At 42.8% G+C, this 20,917-nt stretch overlaps 4 protein-coding genes and 1 pseudogene across 4 annotated transcripts; 2 read left to right on the top strand and 3 right to left on the bottom strand.

Moving 5' to 3' along the window:
• Window positions 1–956: 956 nt before the first annotated feature.
• Window positions 957–20,917, bottom strand: part of LOC136424538 (zinc finger protein 347-like) — a 47,697-nt pseudogene continuing 27,736 nt past the window's right edge.
• On the bottom strand, window positions 2,227–2,574 carry LOC136427218 (gastrula zinc finger protein XlCGF57.1-like). The gene has a single exon (XM_066416002.1). The coding sequence runs from the start codon at window positions 2,572–2,574 to the stop codon at window positions 2,227–2,229; it is 348 nt and encodes a 115-aa protein (XP_066272099.1).
• LOC136424490 (uncharacterized) lies at window positions 5,203–7,326 on the top strand. Its single transcript, XM_066413109.1, has 3 exons — window positions 5,203–5,644; window positions 6,264–6,611; window positions 6,892–7,326. The coding sequence occupies exons 1-3, from the start codon at window positions 5,384–5,386 to the stop codon at window positions 7,066–7,068; spliced, it is 786 nt and encodes a 261-aa protein (XP_066269206.1). The 5' UTR covers window positions 5,203–5,383; the 3' UTR covers window positions 7,069–7,326.
• Window positions 7,424–15,441, bottom strand: LOC136424511 (uncharacterized). Its single transcript, XM_066413129.1, has 5 exons — window positions 14,627–15,441; window positions 13,262–13,345; window positions 12,844–13,053; window positions 11,774–11,987; window positions 7,424–9,124 (listed from the first exon to the last, which is right to left on the bottom strand). Exons 2-5 carry the CDS (start codon window positions 13,294–13,296, stop codon window positions 9,047–9,049), a joined length of 537 nt encoding a protein of 178 aa, XP_066269226.1. The 5' UTR covers window positions 13,297–13,345; window positions 14,627–15,441; the 3' UTR covers window positions 7,424–9,046.
• LOC136424462 (zinc finger protein 782-like) lies at window positions 16,647–19,829 on the top strand. Its single transcript, XM_066413068.1, has 2 exons — window positions 16,647–16,788; window positions 17,983–19,829. The coding sequence occupies exons 1-2, from the start codon at window positions 16,723–16,725 to the stop codon at window positions 19,069–19,071; spliced, it is 1,155 nt and encodes a 384-aa protein (XP_066269165.1). The 5' UTR covers window positions 16,647–16,722; the 3' UTR covers window positions 19,072–19,829.

The following is a 20,917-nucleotide window of genomic DNA, read 5'->3' on the forward strand; positions in this document are numbered from 1 at the left end:
TCATGCAAACGTCTTCCAAGCGAAGCAGTGGGTGAAAGGTGAACTTATCGTGGGGGTGAAAGGTCATATTTTGTGCCCGATAATCCTTGTAGTGTGTGGAAGTTCTGCCTACATTGTACAAGAGTTGCACCCATCTATTGCCCTTTCTGCATTTTTTTTCTTTGTTACCTTCGCCAAAAAGGTTTTATTTTATCTGGATACCCTTGAAAAACATGGGTGGAAGGGGTACCTAGTGGTTGTGGGGTGTCTATTTTCTTTTCAGGGTGAAAGTTCATATTTTGTGCCCGATAATCCTTGTAGTGTGTGGAAGTTCTGCCTACATTGTGCAACAGTTACACCCATCTATTGGCCTTTCTGCATTCTTTTTCTTTGTTACCTTCGCCAAAAAGGTTTTATTTTATCTGAATACCCTTGAAGAACATGGGGGGGAGGGGGGTACCTGGTGCTCGTGGGGTGTCTATCTTTTCTTCAGGATGGGTACGAGAACACGTGCAACGGCTCGGTAGAGGTGGTCAGGAGTGTTTGCCAGGGCCTTGACTGTGAGACATCCTGTATGGCTGCCGTACTGGGTGTTTAGACACGACCTTCGAATGACTCACTGTGGCCGTGCGATGTCTGCCATTGGGTACGGCACAAAAGGACCGGGTACGCTATGAACTACCAGATACGGCTCGACTTTCTAACGGGTACGGCAAGTAATAACCGGGTACGTGAAATATCTCTAGTGGGTACAGCAAGAAAATACGTTCGGCAGGACAGGATTTTCATGGGGGTGCTGTGTCATGAAAAATAACTTAGAATCGCCTGATGGTTAAGAAGGCCTAAGAACGCACCTGTACAAAAAGTATCCGATTCCGCCATTTGTGGCTGCGACATACTGTTTTATTTACAATGTTTAATACAGTGTCTAATAAACCATTCATTCATAACTAATTAAATTACGTCACACGGAAAAATGGAATGGAACCTGTTCTTTTATCATGCATTTTTATTTCCACTTCTTACATGTCAGCCAGTCGCTTCATATCGCACAAGCTCACTCTACAATTCTTCATAACGTTAAACACTCCAGTTATAGCATAATCATGTTCCAATATATAGTGTATGGGTTAGTGAATAAATGACAAATCAAACATCACCCTTGTAACACTAAAGCACAACATTTTAAAGGGTGTTAGTTCAAAGTCCGGCGTCAGCCTTTATCATTTTTGACGAAAATTAGTTGTTAATGAGTTTTAAGAACGACCTATTGTTTACACTGATAGTACTTCCAACAAAAATTGCTCCTCAGTGTACGTATGTTGTATTTTTCCTTTACGAATACCATAAAGTACTGGATAGAGACAACGTAATGTTGATATACAGATTCAGTACATTGTTATCATATTTGTACAGATTCACTTCTGTGTGAATAAGTCTTCTCACAGTTCCAGCACCACAGGGGGTAGTGGGAAATGGCGTAGGTTAACGTCCCTCCAAGCGACAATGTTAAAAACACGTCTCGGCTGTTTACAAATGAGGAATCTTACACTGTGACCTTGGACCACAATACATCACGATTGCAGATGCGCATTCGGAACTGTGAAATGACATATTATCAAATAGACATTGGGGTAGAACACATGTAGTGTTCTTACATCAACTTACCTATGTTCCATATACATGTACATGTATGTAATGTCTTATGTTCAGGTCCCTCTGAGCGGGAATATCGCAAACACGTCGCAAATAAGCCACCTTAAACTTTGACCTTAGATCGCAATGCTTCACGACTACAGATGCACACTTATAATTGTGCAATGACTTGTTCTTACACATTGACGTAGAACACATGTAGTGTTCTTACATCCATTATACATTGTTCCATATACATGTATGTATGGCTGGATAACTTCTGTTGTCCTGTACCTGCACTCCGTACACAACATAGAGTTTCAGTGTTTAATACTGAGTAGCTGAATACTCACACTTTTCACAAATTCATTTCTTTTCTCTCCAATATGGGTTCTGATATGTCTGGATAAGTGAGACTTTTGAGTTACACTGTACCCGCACTCGTCACACATGTAGGGTTTCTCACATGAGCGTTTTGCTAGATGTCGGTCCAAATAGGCTTTTTCTGCAGCAGAATAATCACACTTGTCACACCTGAAGTGGCTTTTCACCAGTATGTGTTTTCATGTGCCTAGATAAATCAATAGACTTCTGAGTTGTTCCGTATCCGCACTAACTACACATGTAGGGTTTTTCTCCAGTGTGTTTTGCCAAATGTTTCTTCAAGGTGTATTTCTGTGCAGCAGAATAGTCACAGTGGTCACACTTGTACGGCCTTTCGCCGGTATGAGTTCTCATATGTCTGGATAAGTCACGCTTTTCAGCTGCCCTGTACCCGCACTCCCCACACATATAGGGTTTTTCTCCGGAGTGTTTTGCTAGATGGCTCTTTAGGGTTGATTTCTCTGCAGCAGAATAGTCGCACTGGTCACACTTGTAGGGTTTTTCACCGGTATGGGTTCTCATATGTCTGGATAGGTGGACCTTCTGCGCTGTCCTGTACCCGCACTCCCCACACATGTAAGGTTTCTCACCAGTATGTACGGCTAGATGATGATACAAAGTGGATTTTACTGCAGCAGAATAGTCACACTAGTCACAATTGTAGGGTTTTTCTCCAGTATGGGTTCTCATATGTTGAGATAAAGCCAACTTTTTACTTGCCCTGTACCCACACTCCCCACACATGTAGGGTTTCTCACCAGTGTGCTTGGCTAGATGGCTGTCCAAGGTATAATTCTGTGCAGCAGAATAATCACACTGGTCACACTTGAAGGGTTTCTCACCAGTATGGGTTCTTATATGTCTGGATAAGTGAGACTTGTGAGCAGTCCCGTACCCGCATTCCCCACACTTGTAGGGTTTTTCTCCAGTATGGGTTCTCATATGTCTGGATAAGTGAAACCTGTGAGCTGTTCTGTATCCACATTCACCACACATGTAGGGTTTTTCTCCCGAGTGTTTGGCTAGATGTTTGTATAGAGAGGATTTCAGTGCAGCAGAATAATCACACTGGTCACACTTGAAGGGTTTTTCTCCTGTGTGGATTCTCATGTGTTTGGATAAGTGAGAAGTGAGAAGTGTTACTTGTTTTGTACCCACACTCGCCACACTTGTAGGGTTTCTTGCCACTGTGGTTTGCAAGATGTTGGTCCAAATTGCATTTCTGTGCAGCGGAATAATCACACTGGTCACATTTGTAGGGTCTTTCACCAGTATGGGTTCTCATATGTCTCGATAGGACATGCTTGTGAGCTGCCCTGAACCCGCACTCGCCACACATGTAAGGTTTTTCTCCAGAGTGTTTGGCTAGATGTCTGTTCAAGACAGATTTCTGTGCAGCAGCATATTCACACTGGTCACATTTGTAGGGTTTTTCACCAGTATGGGTTCTCATATGGACGGACAAGTCAGACTTTTGAGTTGCTCTGTACCCACACTCCCCGCACATGTAGGGTTTCTCACCAGTGTGCTTTGCTAGATGGCTGTCCAATGTATATTTCTGTGCAGCAGAATAATCACACTGGTCACACTTGAAGGGTTTTTCACCAGTATGGGTTCTCATATGTCTGGTTAAGTGAGACTTGTGAGCTGCCCTGTACCCACACTCCCCGCACATGTAGGGTTTTTCTCCAGAGTGTTTGGCTATATGTCGGTCCAATTTGGATTTCTGTGCAGCAGAATAATCACACTGGTCACACTTGTAGGGTTTTTCACCAGTATGGGTTCTCATATGTCTGGATAAGTGAAACTTGTGAGCTGTTCTGTATCTGCACTCGCCACACACGTAGGGTTTTTCTCCAGAGTGTTTGGCTAGATGTTTGTATAGAGAGGATTTCAGTGCAGCAGAATAGTCACACTGGTTACACTTAAAGGGTTTTTCTCCTGTGTGGATTCTCATATGTTCGGATAAGTGAGAAATGTTACTTGTTTTGTACCCGCACTTCTCACACATGTAGCGTTTCTCGCCGCTGTGGTTTGCAAGATGTTGGTCCAAATTGCATTTTTGTGCAGCAGCATAATCACACTGGTCACACTTGAAGGGTTTCTCACCAGCATGGCTTCTCATATGTCTGGTTAGGTCACTCTTGCCAGTTGTCCTGTATCCGCACTCCCCACACATGAAGGGTTTCTCATTAGTATGTGCTTCTGGCTGACTTTCCAAACTGGTTTCGGTTCCAGTTGGCTGGTATTCAACGTTGCTTGTATCTCTGCCCCATAAAACTCCAGTAGGAGACCCATCACAGATGTTCTTTGGAACAGCAGTAGGAGACCCATAGCTTGCATCTGCCATGTCAGTAACCTCACGGATTAATAAAGATCAAAGCCATCTATCAAAATTATACGCATTTTTACGCTGATCCAAAAAAATGGGAAGTTGCTACAAATGTCCAGTCCCCACTCCCATCGTAATGACGCCTTCCTTACTGAACCCCCTCCCCGTTAATATGTATAAATCTGCTATACAGATAGTTTTCCGTTAGCCACGCATTCACGCACATTCGCTTTTTATCTTTACATGTTTTTATCATAATTTGTGTCCCTTTTGTTATACTGCAGCACCCTTCTTGGCCTTTTTCTTATTTAAAAAAAACGACCCTTTAGTCCAGATTTACGTGTGGTTTCGCCCCCCTCCCCATCGCTATTTTCTCTCACCACGATAAAAACTTAACATTCCGCCCTAATGTGGCCCATCAACAATAGAAACGACCTATAGCTCCTCTGCTTCACGATAAGGTAGATATTCAGCAGAACTCAAGTTCTTACCTGGTTCCTGGGTGTTAATTGTAGCCTCACAATCCTGCAGGCGTCTTCTGGCGAAACAGCGGGTGGAAGGTGAACTAAGCGTGGGGTGAAAGGTCAAATTTTGTGCCTGGTTACCCAGATATTGTGCGGGAAGTTCTGCCTGCATTGAACGCTTGCACCCATCCGCTCACCTTTTTTCGGCGACGCCTCAGGTGCGAGCCAAATGATATAGTATTGTGTGCAGATTCACGATGGTCTAAACTGCCCTGGAAAATTCCCACTCGTGGAACATGCATATTGATGACAGTAACATGTCAATCACACTTGTCACCAATGGTAACTGTCCCTGATTGGTTGACACTTTTGCCGACCGGCGGTAGAAATGTTTACCTTACTGTTCCACCCCCGTGGCTTTTCCCCGCGAACTGTCCTATTCATATGCGTACCTGCAATCATCGTCAATTGTTCTACATTTCGCACGTTTTAACAATACATAGCGTGGGTATGATCATTTCCTGGCTGGACACAAACAGAACAACATCGTTCCTAACTCCCTGCGTATTTAGTTCATATTGCGATCAAAATGCCGAAGGATAGAGCGTCAAAGAAGTCTCAGCCCTCGACGCGAGGGATCGAGGTAACCCTTGAAGAGCCAATGTACCCCTTGATCGCGCGAGCTAGGGGTACGCCGGCAAGCAGAAATCCTCGGCGGGACTGGCGTTTTTGGCAGCCGACCTCAACAGCGGTCAAAACGACCATCACACCGATGTTTCGGCGCTGGATGCGTGAGGCTGTACCCGACACATACAGACCGGACTACGGGATGATGGACTTGGACAGAGAGGTGATTTATCCATTCCATGAGTTTATTAAATGTTTTGACATTGTATTTACTGAATCAATGATTTTAGTTATGGCACATTGCTCCGTTCGCGTGTAACGTTAGATACAGACGAAAAGAAGAAGAAATTCAACAAAAACGTTGAAAGATTTTAAAGCCACGCAAATAACAAAGGTACGCATACGTTACGGCTAAATGATCGATTTATCTAAAAGCCGTGGTAGACTGATTCTCCACTCTCGGCGCGAACTTGAACGAACAAATTCAACATGGCGCCACGGGCGTCCCCAAGCGGATCAGAGTATAGGCGTGTGGGGTGGGGGGTCGTACGACGCTCTATCGAACTCAACATGTCTTTCCAGTTTTCAATACCCAATTTTCTACCGACAGAGTATGAACTGAAAGATAATACATCGAAAAAGAGAAGTTGTATTAGTAGAAATTTGTGCCCTCAGGCTAAGGTTTTACATATGGTATGCAAATGCGCCCCTTATGTCGAGTGGTCAAGTCCGATCCGTCAAGCCCATGTGAAATTTCGACCAAAATTGTCTGATAGTTATGTCATGTTTCGTTTGTTTTTATGTCATAATTGACAATGTTTTGGTTTATTGTACCTTCACAGATCGAAGAGATATCCGGCAACGCCCTCCTCTTGTCCGGGCCGCTGAACGACTTCTTCCTCACCCAGATCGGTGGGGAGATCGCGGCCCGCCTCAAAAGAAACAGCGGCACGGGCCTTACCACCTTCGAAGACAAAGTGCCGCCGACCATCTTTTCGCAGTTAATGTACCTCATGAAGAGGTATGGCGCCCAGGTCGACCTATCTGGGACGAAGGGCGCCGGGATGTATGGCACGGTGGAGGTGACCATCACGAGCCTCGCCGTGCTGAATAAGGTCTTCAGCGGGACTAGATCAGATGGGCGAAACTACCTGTTGAAGATGCACTTCGACAAAGAGCGCACTCCTGATGTAAGTAACATTATCTTTACACCAAAGTATGCATGGTGGACTACTGGACAGAATTTATCACCACTGTTTTACAGATTATTTACTGTGTCTTTGAATTCTACAATCATTGAATGGCATAACAGAAATTTTGATTTGGGCATTGTAGTATACCCATTATGCAGATATTGCTGTTTGAAATAACATTGCTATGCATACATTAGCTGTAATCTTTGGTACTGGTACAGAAATAAAAATTTTCCATGGTGGTAGCTTATATGTCTTTATACATTTTTGTCTACAGATGCAGGTCATCAGCCACTACAGGGGCAAGACTCAGGTGGTGGTGACTGAATCCAGGCCATTCAAGCTGCAGTACAACAGCAGCAGAGGGAAGGTAGCTGTGTCGTTCTTCCGACAGAAGTATGACAGGAATGGCATGGCCATCAACACACAGCTCCAGGCAGCACTCAGCATTTGACTTTAGAAACTTCAGCGTTAGTATCGTAGACAATTCAGTTTAGTTCAGTTCATCCTCTGTGAGGTGATACAGATAGGTGTAGATAGAGTAACTTTTTGTAAACTAGCTGCATAGTTTAACCGTCAGTGGTATCACATGTATGTCTTATGTTTGACCTTGTGTTCATCATTAATTGTTTAACAACTTCGGGCATGCATTTGCAATAAACTTATTACATCATGGTTGTGAATAAAGAACCTTGTTATCCAGTGATTTGAACTTCTCGTTACATGGTTTTCTTTGATTAAAATAATGAAGACATCCATCTTAGGCATTGATAAATCAACTTTGTTAGAAGGAAGGAGACAATACAATATTCAACGGTTCAGCTTTTTATTAGAAAGTCTTTACCTTGAATGGCTAATAGATGTTAGATTCAACAATCTTATGAAATTCAATCCTTGAAAAAGCATAGATTCACAATATTTCAGCCAATTAAAAGCACATTTCCTCTAATGCAGTGTATACATCAAGTAATATTATAAAAATACGATATCAAACAGCTACCTCCAATATTCATGTATATCAAAATGATATCATGATAGCAAACAGTTAATACCACATTCCAACTCAACCAGCGAATTACATGTCAAGCAATTCTATAACTTTACAGCAAACAGTTACATCCCAAATGCTGGTTCAAACAGTACTTTTACGCAAATTTCAGTTCAAACAGTGAATTATACATTGGTATTAATCATAACAGTAAACAGTTAGATGCCATATTCATGGGCATCTAACAATTATACCAGTCCAAACAATAGTAATGGATACAATTTATCAGCACCACAATCCAAGGACAGTTTCTGCCTAATTAGAATATTTCATATCAGTCAATTTTCCAGCCAAACCACATATCAGGTGATACTTTTGTAGCAGACATCCAAATCAACACCACGGGTCCAACCCAACCAGCCATCATGGTTAAAGGTATCGGCTCCCTTTCTGGAACTTACGCTCGTGATGTATGTGACCTAGGTTTGTGACACGACACTGTGAACCAAAATCAACACCACGGGTCCAACCCAACCAGCCATCATGGTTAAAGGTATCGGCTCCCTTTTTGGAACTTACGCTCGTGATGTATGTGACCTAGGTTTGTGACACGACACTGTGAACCAAAATCAACACCACGGGTCCAACCCAACCAGCCATCATGGTTAAAGGTATCGGCTCCCTTTTTGGAACTTACGCTCGTGATGTAAGTAAGAGAAATAGATGAATGTGGCTGCTGCGACTAAGTATTTAGATTTCACAATCTAACTTAGTTTACACCTTCAATGTGACTCAACTAGATCAACTGTTTCAAGCAGGAATCAACATGTCATTCAATTCATACACAGTGTCATGACTACTGAGGTAGGGATGTGTGTACCTTAACGTAATATCAGGTACAGGAATCTATTACAGAGGCGTAGGTACAGGTCAGAACATGTGCTCTTCAATGACGATAGAAACATTAATTACTGTCATGTAAATACAGAAATATAGGTGGTGGTTTTATGTTCAAACAGATCAGTACAAGCCTGTGCCCTAAACCACAATGATTTTGGCCTTGGGCTTCACAGAGTTAAATATTTGGCTATGTGGTAGGATTTATATAGGTACAGTACCCGGTACATCAAGATCCAGTATTTTCGGACTGCGCAGAAGATCACTTTGACTTGAAATGTCTCAAATAGGCACATACAAGTATGCCAGGTATGTGATGACAATCATTTGCAGATATGGTTGTTTGGAAAAGTCTGCAGAATTAGGGGAGCAGGATTCAAAGAAAAAAAGACCAGCATCCCTCTCAATCTTGTGTGTGTTCATTTTACACAAAGATAGTAAACTAGATCCAAAGGATCTTTGAAAATCACATTTGAAAATGATAATTGAAAATTATTCTAAAAAGAACTTTGTATCCTATACTGGTCAGGTATGCTGCAAACATATACTACATGCACCTAGCATTTCCAGCCCTGTGGTCCTTGTACCACCACCTTGTAGGGGTAAAGTAGGTTTCCAGTTGCACCTGTAACAAAAGAAAAAAAACTAAGGAGGCACACTTGCCTCCTGTTAACAAGCTGACCACTACTGTGGTCACATCATTGTTGAGCAAATATACAAATTGAAACAATGCCCGGATATCATTGAATGCTCGTCAATATTGTTAACTGTATTTGATAAATCAATTACACACTACTGAGACTGAAGTGCAATTACCAAGCGCTCTCGCAACTCCTTGACATTCCCGCTGGTTGGTAACTTCCGGCTCTTCAGTTCTGCTACTACTGCAGCCTTCTTCATTGTAAATGGGTTGATACTTACCTTGGCTGTGCTCAGGAGGCATGCCATGTCTGGTGTCAGTTCACCCTCTCTAGCACAGGCAACAACTTCCAGAGCACCAACACAAAAAGAACAGAGAGTTACCTGCAACTCAGGATCCTCCACTGCAAGCTGTTCCTCCCCAATCTCTCTTCCACAGTCACAATAGCCAGGAGTCCCAACATGACTGGGAACTCGGCAGTTGAAGTGTGGATTGTAGCGAGACGGGGAGGGGCTGTGCTCCTCTAGCCAGAAGGCCCGCATATACTCCATGTGAAAGATCTGGTGGAATTTGTTCAACTCACCTTCTTCCTTAGAGCGGTTGGTGAGTTTGAGGTCGCTCTTAATCGCTGCGTTCTTGGCTTCCTTTCCCTGCATAGAGACAACTCCATAGCCTGCTCCATACTCGTCATAGAGCTTCCTGGCATAGTATGGAATGGCCTTAGCCATTGTCCAAACAGTCAGGTTTCCACTCTCGGGTAGGAACAGGCAATGCAGGTTGTAGTAAAGCTCAAGGCAACTCTCCAGTTTGTTCAGCTCTGCCTCATCTGTTGTCACCTTGTTGAACAAGGCTCCAGCATCCCGCAGGGCATGGGCCGCTGTACCCAAAGCATACAACCTGACTCTACTTGCCTTGTCCTCGTTGGGAATCACAAGCGCATCAACAAGGCGGTAGGAATACTTTGCCAGTTTGATGCCATGCTCTCCAATCAGCCGAAAGGAGCTTAGCCTTGTGTGGCGGGTTGCAACGTTGGCATCATGTTCCAGGATCTTCCCTGCGACAGCCTTCATGTTCAAACCAAGCAAAGGAGGGCACTTACCTTGGTCAGTATTAACCTGAGAAGACTCAAGTCTTCTTTTCAGGTTATCACTTTGAGATGAAATCTCTTCAACATGGCGAACTCTGTCTCCAGCGGCCTCATGTGAAGGATACTTACCCTCATACTTACCTTGAGCAGGCCCTTTCCTTGCTTTCGGCAAGAAAACAGGCGCTGCCAACACCTCGCAGAACTCTTTCACGCGGTCACGCCTCACCGCTTCCTGGTACAGGGTATTCAGGAACTGAGACCAGCTATTATATCTGCCGCATGCCGTTGGCTGCCATGAACTCATTCCGCTTTTTACGGCGTTCAGACTCCGACAGACAACTTGGCAGCGAGTTCATGTACTCGGTCAGCTTGAGCAGGTGAGCCTCACGCTGCTCCATGGTCCAGGGATGCCAGGTCACGCCAATCTTACCACCCACAATGAACATATCGGTTTTAGTGACATTTGCCCAAGGTGAGGGATAAGTGGCAGACGCTGAGGTTTCGCCGAGTGCAGTGGCAACCCACGACTCGTCTCCACCAGCCCTGAACTCAAACGTACACAACTTACCTGCTATGGTGTGGGGCCTAGCCTCCAGCAGTTTCATCTGGAAACCGTGCTCTCCCCAGAGTTCCATGAAGATAGGAGCCTTCTCTGAGTCATTGACAATATGAAGGTTATATTGATACTTACTGCTTCTCACCCTGCCGTTGAAGTTCCAGCATGACAGTGTGCCCACTGACATGCTGGCCTCTTTAGTCTCTGGGGTCCCATCATCGGCAAAACAGAATATAAAGTGGTTTTCCTTACCTTTAAACCATCGCAGTTCCTCATACAGATGTGACACGGAGAGGTGGAGGTCCACAATCATGTAGACCAGCGACACCAGAGGACGTGTCGCACCCACATGTCCTGGCACTGGATGGATGTGGCCTATGTCTATGGCCTTTGTCATCTCCTGAAGTTTGGAATTTGATACTAACCTTGGCTGTCGAAACTTGACGCCATCGATGTAACTGTGCCGTGGAACATACACTTTCTTTGTGGGGTCAAACACAGACGACAAAGTTTTACATTGAAACTGATACTTACGGCGGCTGAGCTGGCCATTGATTTTGGCAGCAAGTGATGTCTCCAAATGTTCTTCTGAGGCTTCATACTTTTTAGTTAGAGAGTTGAACTTAAGTTGCCAATACTTACCTTTCTTGTACGATGACATCATCTTGTCAATCTGCTCAAAGGGTGCGAGGTCAACCATGACCCCAAAAGCAGCCACTGCTGCACCGTCTTCCCCTCCATTTATACTTACCAAGCAGTCTTTGGAGAGATTCCTTCTCCGATACCACGTCTCACCTTTGCTCTCCATCATACTTACTGTGGTAGGGTTGTCGCTCACCTTGGTCCTCGCAAACCCTTTCTGGTCCAGTATCTTGCTCCACTTCTTATCCATCTCAACTATCTCCCTCTCCCTTGCATTCAGTGCCTCCATTTTACCACAAATATATGCATGTTCTTCCCTTAACTGTACACGCTGGCAAGCCATTCTTACCGACTCTTGGTGCCAGACCACGGCCTTCTGCTTTAACCTCTCAACTTCAGCCTCAAGCCTCTGAATCTCCAGTCTCTTCTCAGAGACCTCATCGACTTCTACCCTCCTTCTCTTCGGTTGACTGATGGTGGCGTCATCACCATCAGTTGCTGTTGCTGTATTACTAGGAGTGGCGACAGTAAGATTGCCAGGGCACTCAGTAGACCGCTGGCTCCTAAGAAAAAAAAAAAGTTATGTTAGTTTAACAATTATACATTGTTGGCTGTTATGATTACCTCTTTTATCACATGAACATTGTGCATTAGAAATGCTCTCAAAGTCCCAGCCTAAGTATTGGTTGATGGCTTTTAAGAAATTATAGACACATTTCATCCCCTAAAGAATGTTCCTTAGATTGCTCTGCCCACAGTTCTTGTACACTGTGTATAGTGGTTGATTTATTCAATACTTTTTGCACATTTCCATCAAGGATTGGACAAAAAGGAACTTGGTTTCATTTGTAACCTAGCTTACTCGACACAAAGTTTTACAATAATCCATAATATCTGTTACCATGCTGTAGCCAAATACTGTAAATCCTTTTGAGGAAAAAAGCCAAGCTCTAACATTCATCACCATTAATGGATGTATCATGTTATGCCTGCATATATTATAAACAATAACTTGACTATAAACAATGCATTCAACAAAAACAAAAAAATAGGTAGGTATGCTGACAAAGAAGCTGATCTTTAAACCTAAAATCGCTCTTTTGGACATTTCTTTGAAAACAAGCCTTCGTCTTTTGTTAGCTTCAGACAGGAAGATTAGTTTTCCAGACAAAATATGTGTATTCCCTGGACATTCCTTTGTCTAACAAGCATCTCTGGCAATTTCTCTGTTTTTTCTTTACATTTCAATAAAAAGGAGCCTGGTCTATTGTAAACTGCAGACAGCTAGATTTGTTTTCCAGACAAAAAATGTGTATTTCCTGTGCAATCCTTTGTCCAAAAGAATCTCTGGCTATAATGTGTCCGAGAAAAAGATGGACACAGCCCTAGGCCTTGATCATGTACATGAAATAAACTTACAATCTCTGGCGTTCCACAGCAGGCTGGATTCGTTCCGCATCTGGCTGTTGGTGTTGGATCCGTTCCACATGTTGCAATTGATGTTGGATGTTGTTGGGGGCCTTGAGCCAAAACTTTTGGTGCTCTGAAAGTGCCCGATTGCTGTCGCATCTGCCTGTGTGGCCCTTAGGCTTGGAGCAGGGCCTGTGCTTTTTATAGCAAAACTCAAACCTGCAATGCAATGTAATATATCATTGTAATGTCAGCATTTAAATTTCAAGTCTAATTTGAGAAAATTGAAAATCTAGATTGTTTTGATTAAATTTCTTAATCACTTAAAGTTAAACTTTAAATATCATCAGAGAGCTAAACTTTTCAGTGTACAAGATGATATAAAATGTAGATAAAATCTGCCATTGATTTGAAAACTTAAACCCACCGTTTCTCAGTCCCAGCCACAGGTTCCCTTTCCATCGTATCATCCAGGAGCAGGAACTATATCCGTCGGGATTCCACCAAATACCTGCATAATATCAATAAGTGAGATTCACTTTAACCCAAGCCACATAATATCTTCTGTGATTTTATTAATAAAGGTAAGTCGTACTAAGTCCATATCCATAACTAAACTACCTATTTCTTGCGCCAAAAATAGTTACTCCAGCAGCCGGATAAAATTTTGGGGGGATAATTTTATACAAATTATGTAGGATGCCTGCCGGCTATCTGAAATATTTCATACTTTGTTAAAGCTAGCCCTTTGTTCTCCACAAAGTCAGAATCTTACATGAATGTCAGTTCGTCTGTATTAAAAACTATTATGCAATTGTACGTCTAACCCTTATACGTGTTGTTAATACTTTTTGGATCTTTGATCTGGAGCACTAGATCAGTTGGTAAAACGTTGTTCAAATGGGACTTAGTTTGGTTAGTTTTGACACAATTAGATCCCCTTAGGGACATTGTAGGATTATTCTTAACTCTGGAATCTTAAACATCGTACACATGTAGTTACAAGAGCAAACATTACAGTTGAAACACGTTTCAAACATATCTACAACTTTACAATCAATACCACAATATCATTACTAACATTAGCATCATAGTCAGAATCCTGAACAAACAGCTGACACCTAAAATTCAGGAGCACAAGCTAAATATGGTGTGATAATTTAGTGTAGGATCTAAAGGCTAAAAGCAACAACAACAAAAAAGTTCCTTTGGTTCGTAAGCAATATGATTGAATTAATTTCTTTTTTAATCATCATATAATAAATGGTATATAGCTTGTTCGCAGGAGATTAAAAAAAAACTTTCATCGGTTTAAAACTATCTCAAAACAAGGACTCCTTGCTCAAAAGGATACTTTAGTACCTACCCTGGAATCCAGAGCATTAATACCGAGCGACCTTCACCGGCCCGCGCCCGGAGCTTCCTCGGGACCTATCCTCCCCCTGGCCCGACAACGTACCCCGCCCCACTTCCCGCTAGCCAACACAAGATCCGCTCTGGTATTATATTACCGGCTGCGGATCTTGTTTGGTTAGCGGGAAGTGGGGCGGGGTAGATCTTCGGGGGAGCGGAAGGATAGGCCCCGAGGAAGGTCCGGGCGCGGGCCGGTACATATGCTCTGGATTCCAGGGTATTTAGTACCTGGTCTTGTGACAAAAACATGTTTGGGATAAGAATTCAAGCTATAATCTGCAGACACGACACTAGACATCAAGCTACTACTACTAGTAGTGATGTCCACGTATCTACGTAAAAAATCATTACACATAATCTAAAGCCATGATCAACTTACCGTATATGTAGGATGGTGGCAAAATGTCGAAGTACCAGTTTCTGTTGGTCCCAGCCGCTTCACACGCTGAACTGAATACAACTGGACGGAATTGAAAATGGCGCGGTCTGCCAAGTAACAATGGCGCGATTTGCATGAAAGCGGCATCGAAAACAATGGGGCGCTAATAAGGCTCTGTGATCCAGGCCGACAGAACTCATTATAACTCGACAACATGTTCTCAGCCCCGCGTGGAAACTATAACATAAGGGTAATACTTATATATTGGTCTATATCTTCAGAATTTACAGTAAACTTTTTTTAAAAACACCACCACCCAAAAGAACAGCCCATCGCCGCCATCTTGGCTTATTTGCATGTCGTCTGGATTCGGCGATTTGGAACTATGGGAGAAAACGTACCGCAAAATTGTCCATATGAGTTAAAATTGCAAAGACATCAAAAATATTCCATTCTGACCGAATTCAAGGACCAACATTGAATTAATATAGGCTTCAATCGATGTTTGATACATATATCTAAGAAAGTTGACTGTGTTAAAGGTCAAAGTTTATTAACCGGAGGTGACTCGTAATGCGTCCAGGGACGCGGGAATTTTTCTTGGTCATATCCTACTCTCTACACATTCTTAAAGCCAATAGATATTAGTTTTAACTGTTTATTTTTGTTTTATATTGTAACCATCGGATCTAGCATTAAACTGAGGGGTATTTATATAATTTCTATCCGCTGCCGCGTGGGCTCTGTCGCCCAGCGGGTGGGTGGAGTACAGAACAATAGGCTCTGAGAACAAACAGCTAGTGTTTAGACCATCGTGATTGCAACTATTCTAGGAATTGTACAGGCATGTGTCCATAGGCATATTAAGACAATAAGAATGTTAGAAATGTTAGTCAGACAGAAAGCCTCCCTCGGGACATTCCTCCTAGATAACCTAGACAGGAAGCTACATCTGTCTACCAGATGTGCCAGGCTTATGTATACATGACCCATTTAAGACCTCAGCTCTACAGTAATATTGCTCTTTTCTAAAACAATGTGTGTCTGTTACAATGTTTTTAGACGCCCTAATGCTGGTCCTTACAACTGTAAGATTTAATGTCTTTCTTCGGGGAACAGGTCATAACTGCACAAACTCTGTACTGATAACGATTGTGCACACGCTGCTTCAGTTACCTTTACAAGCAGATTAATTAAAGGGCATTAACCACATTCATGACATTGGGAACATGTCCAAGCCAGATCGATCAATGAAAAATTTCACTGTCGCAAGGAAATCTAGCAAGCCAGTTGTACTAGTACTAGATGATTATCCTGCTGATAAGATGCCACTTTCTTGTGCACTTTCCATCCTGGCATTCCATCATGGGATTCCATCCTTAGCTAACATCCCTGGCCATTCACGCTCTAGAGGACTTAGTTCTATAGTTCAGGGAACATAAGTGTACAAACTGTTGCATGGTGTATGCTGTGTCTGTTGGTAAGTGGACTATGATGTTAGAATTTGTGTAGATTTGGCCTAACATGTTGTTCATGTAAACAGCAGTCCTATCAGAGTAGAATAGCCATTTTGTATGGTGGGAACCCGGTCCGTGGGCTGTTTTCAGTTGTCATGATCAGGCTGTGATGAAATCGATGTTCGTTCTGGCAGTGGGATGTGTCTGGTAGAATCTAGTGGAACTGTCGCTGTCTGTGTGTGTGCGTGTCTGTCTGTGTGTGTATTTGTCCAGTAGAACAGGTACCCGTCAGCCCTTTTTGTTAGAAATCCTGCATGAACAGCACCACCTATCATTGTGCCCTAAGCAGGGTAAAGTAAAAATTAAAACAACAACCACCGTCGCCATGGCAATGTCTTTTTATCATTGCCAGTCTTGTTTACTTTTGTTTGTGTCTTTTTCTTTAGGATCCTTTATTGCTTTGTTCCCTTTTGATAACTCAAGATAGGACTGTTGAACACTGGACAATAATGTATTTCCATACATGCAGGGTGCAAAGCAGCGTAACCTCTGACCTTTTCTGAGGTCACCTGTGACGTTCCTGTGACGTTTGTTTATCCTGTGACGTTTGTTTGCGAGAGTTGATAAGTTCGGAGAGAAATGTCGTCCAACCTGACAGAGGAGGCGTCGTTCCGAGAGCGTCCTGGCGGTCAAGCTGTGTCTCAGGTTAGACTGGAGTTTGTTTTAAATTCTGTGATAAAATGTGGTGTTGGTGCCGAGATGAGGGGGGGGGGGGCGATAAAACTGTAAAATCTACTCCCAGCCATGACGATGTCAGTACGTAAGCGGGCGCCCTCCATGTGCACAGCTGGTACTGTGGTAAAAGCTTTGCATCGGTCACATTCATGCTCTGACTGTCGGCCTGTTCAAGGTGCATTTGTACATATCATAGACGCAAGCATGAAACTGTGTGTGTCCTTAGTGTAAAATTTATCAAAATTATAGATATCTACCTACCTGGTATCTGGAAGTTACTAAAACGGGTAGTTTCAGAATAGATTGTTCAACGTTAGCTTATTCTTTATTCACGACCAAAGTCTTAATCTATAGTATGCAGCATGTAAATTGACGGCAAATGTCGAGGTAAATTCAGTCCATATCGTCAATTCAACAGAATAAAAATGGCGACCATGCAAATATGATGCTATCCCAGCAGCCATTGCAGTTTGTTACGAAGTCTATTACGATTTTCCGTAAGTCGTAGGCCTAGCCATTTTATCAACGTTTCATACTAAGGCGACTAAATTCAATCAATCTTTATTGAGAAACCAACATTGCAGGCATGTCAGAGGACACATCTGAATTTCATTAGATTCTCACAATTTAATAAGTACGTTAAAATAATATCATCACACAATGTGTATTTAGGGACTTATAGACAATAAAAAGTTTTCTTTAGCCGAACACAGACGAGTAAGGCGTACATGGGCCATAAACCAGGCTTTGCAAGTCCCTCAGAGCCCTCACGATGAACGTGAGTCTCTGTGCCTTTTGGTCTTACTGAGTGGAAGTTTGTATTGGGTTTTCCTGTTCCTCCGATCTTAGTCAGGCTTCTCTCTAGGTGGAAGGAACACATTACTTAGTATCCTTTGAAGTTCTCAGCGTGATGTGTGAAATTGTGCGTAACAGTAGCTTTCTTCATCGTCAGTGCTTTACGATCTTGTTTAGCTTCTTATTTTACTACGAGGTACGATAAGCAACATACATGCACTATGTTTCAACTACTGCACCAGCAGAAAACAGTGGACTACTACTACTGTACTATTTGTTTGGTTGCATTGATATGGGTTTTGACATTTTGTTGTGTTGTGTTTTGTCTGTTTTGTTGTTTTTAAGCCTACGTTTCTCTTCTCTTCATAGATGGAAGAAGCAGCAGAAGATCGGCATGAACAGACAGAAGAGAAACAGGTTCGTCCAGAAACAGACCATGGAGGGACAAGGAAACAGCGCCTCGAGACTCACAGCCGTGAGGGACCACATCGATGTCGGGAATGCGTGTTCTCCACATCCAAGATGTCCGCCCTGAAACGTCACGTTAGGACGTCGCAGGCCGCGGGTAAGGGGGAACAAACAAAGGAAGATCACGTTGGTGAGAGACCATTTCAGTGCGCTGTCTGCGACTATTCCGCTGCACGAAAGGTGAACCTCAAACTTCACATCATGGCGAAACACAGTAACCACCGGCCGTACAAATGCCCACAGTGCGACTACTCTGCAGTCACCAAAGGCCAGTTAAAGGTTCATATGAGGTCACACACTGGTGAGAAACCATACCGCTGTGAGAGGTGTTCTTACTCTACTGCCATGAAGTGTAATTTGCAGCGTCACATGGCTACACACACTGGGGAGAAACCTTACCAATGTGGCATTTGTGATTTTTCTGCAGTACACATGTCTCACTTAAAGCGACACATGGCTAGACACACTGGTGAGAAACCTTACAAGTGTAAGGTATGTGATTATTCTGCAGCACAAATGTCCACTTTGAAGGACCACTTGGCTACACACTCTGGAGAGAAACCTTACGAGTGCGAAGTTTGTGTTTATTCTACAGCAAAGATGTCCGATTTGAAGCGTCATATCGCTACCCACACTGGGGAGAAACCTCACAAGTGTAAACTTTGTAGTTATTCTGCACGTGACAAGTCTCGTTTGAGGAGGCACATGGCTACCCACACTGGGGAGAAACCTTACAGGTGTGATGTTTGCGGTTATTCTGCAATTCAAAAGTCCGATTTGAAGAACCACATGGCTACCCACACTGGGGAGAAACTTTACAAGTGTGAGGTTTGTAGTTATTCCACAGCACGAATGGCCGATTTTAAGCGTCACATGGCTACCCACACTGGTGAGAAACCTTACAAGTGTAACGTCTGTAGTTATTCTACAGGTGACAAGTCCAATTTGAGGAAGCACATAAAGAAACACGCCGATAAAAAGCCATGTTAACGTGAACATGTCTAGTTTCTGTAGTGGTTTTTATGGAAGCCACAACCACAGTTTATAAAGCATACGAGACAAACTGGTAAAGTCACGCCGATAACAAGACATGCGAATGTGTACATGTTCACACAATCTGTTGTTCCAAGTTTGTCACTATATTAGTTTTTGTTGTCTGCTTGTTTCTGTATTTATTTCTATAGACAGATGACCAAAACAAATGGACACAACAAAAGGACATAGAATATACGAGACAAACTGGTCAAGTCAGCCAATGTGATTATTGTTATCATTGGAATTTGCTTACTTTTCTGATAATGTTCTTCATGTCCTGCATTTATCCTGATGTCAACATACAGACGCTGTTATGATCTCTGATGAAAATGCTGTGTACCGAAATCATCGTCATTTTATGTTTGAGACTTTTGTTACTTGGAGGGAGCAAACTTGTCTTCCCTCATGCCCAAACCCGGTGGTGCAGTGAATCATGGGGCAGAAATTTCCGACAAGAAATAGTGTTTGTTGTTATGACTTTACAATATCATATGCATTAGTTACTGTAGTTTGCGTTGGAAATGCATCCATAGTGATGATGTTATTAGCATCTTTAGCTGTCCGGTTGAATGATTCAAAAGAGTTATAGTAAAACTATAAGTCACGTTTACGCTCCGTAGCATTAGAATTAAGACGGTTAGCATGAAGTTATGTTTCATAAATGGACATGATTTTGAGGGTGAAGAGAAGAATAAAAACATGTTCCTACCAAACTTGTCGTTAAAGTATATAGTCATTGTACGACTGTTGTGATGCTACATATGTTATAGAATTATTCAGAGAAAGGAGGTGCATCAGCAGCACCAGCTCATTGTATATGGTAGACATTGCAGGGGGGGGGGGCTTTTGAACAGAGAACTGCATCATTCAGAGAAGGGAGAAAAATATGGGCACTATATTCAGAAACCGTTCATCGTAGACGGGTTCGGCCAAAATTCTATCGGGGTACAGAAAGAATCATTGGGTACGGCAGAAAAAGGAGTTTGACGAGAATCTATTGTCGAAACACTTACCCTGCGCGCCTAGCTCAATTACTTACATCTACCACACGGGAAATGGAATGGAACCGGTTCTTTAAGAAAAAAATTTTATCATCGCTTGTCAGAAATCAGCATGTTTTGAATAAACTGAGTTCTTACATATTAGCTAGCCTCCGTTGCAGACTCTGAAGCGGCTTTTTGGGGGGCTAAATAATACACTTTTTGCAGCCACCCCGTAACTATCAGCCATCTTGTAACCATCAGCCGCCTAGAGTCTGCGTTATTACGGCATGTCAAAGCGAAATTAAAATCACGTTAGGGCGATTAACGCAGAGGTGCGAATTTCCTGCCTATGGTAGACCGCACAATAAGAACAGTATACACGCACCTCCCCCAGTCAGTGTGCTGTCACTCTTGTGGCAAAATAGTTTGCTATTTCTCATTAAAAACCCGTTTTTTAAGACTCAATCGAAGAAAGTCATCGAAGAAAACAAGGAAAAACGTAAACAAAACAAGAATTTCGCCCGTGCATTTCAGCCTCTACGTCGTGATTTGCCGCGGTTCGCCGTAATTTCTGGCCGTATTCGACACAATATATATTTCTTCGAATATTTTTCCGTGAAAATTCTCCGTATGTACCGTAGATAAATCGTTATTTTCGCTAAGAATTCACATACGTCACGACGCTCGCTCGAGTCCCAACCTGCCCCGTCCAACAAGACGTAAACAAAACAAGAATTTTCGCCCGTGCATTTCAGCCTCTACGTCGTGATTTGCCGCGGTTCGCCTTTATTTCTGGCCGTATTCGACACAATATATAT

Source organism: Branchiostoma lanceolatum, chromosome 1, assembly GCF_035083965.1.
Source record: "Branchiostoma lanceolatum isolate klBraLanc5 chromosome 1, klBraLanc5.hap2, whole genome shotgun sequence".
Lineage (NCBI taxonomy): Eukaryota > Metazoa > Chordata > Leptocardii > Amphioxiformes > Branchiostomatidae > Branchiostoma > Branchiostoma lanceolatum.

Excerpts from the sequence above, each read along its gene's own strand:
- LOC136427218 (XM_066416002.1), bottom strand. The coding sequence starts at position 2,574 with ATGTGTGGGGAGTGCGGGTACAGGACAGCGCAGAAGGTCCACCTATCC.
- LOC136424490 (XM_066413109.1), top strand. The coding sequence starts at position 5,384 with ATGCCGAAGGATAGAGCGTCAAAGAAGTCTCAGCCCTCGACGCGAGGG. Across the intron at positions 5,645-6,263 it reads TGATGGACTTGGACAGAGAG|ATCGAAGAGATATCCGGCAA; the intron begins GTGATTTATCCA and ends GTACCTTCACAG. Across the intron at positions 6,612-6,891 it reads ACAAAGAGCGCACTCCTGAT|ATGCAGGTCATCAGCCACTA; the intron begins GTAAGTAACATT and ends TTTTGTCTACAG.
- LOC136424511 (XM_066413129.1), bottom strand. The coding sequence starts at position 13,296 with ATGGAAAGGGAACCTGTGGCTGGGACTGAGAAACG. Across the intron at positions 11,988-12,843 it reads GCTGTGGAACGCCAGAGATT|GAGCCAGCGGTCTACTGAGT; the intron begins GTAAGTTTATTT and ends TTTTTTTCTTAG. Across the intron at positions 9,125-11,773 it reads TGGTCTGGCACCAAGAGTCG|GTGCAACTGGAAACCTACTT; the intron begins GTAAGAATGGCT and ends CTTTTGTTACAG.
- LOC136424462 (XM_066413068.1), top strand. The coding sequence starts at position 16,723 with ATGTCGTCCAACCTGACAGAGGAGGCGTCGTTCCGAGAGCGTCCTGGC. Across the intron at positions 16,789-17,982 it reads GCGGTCAAGCTGTGTCTCAG|ATGGAAGAAGCAGCAGAAGA; the intron begins GTTAGACTGGAG and ends TTCTCTTCATAG.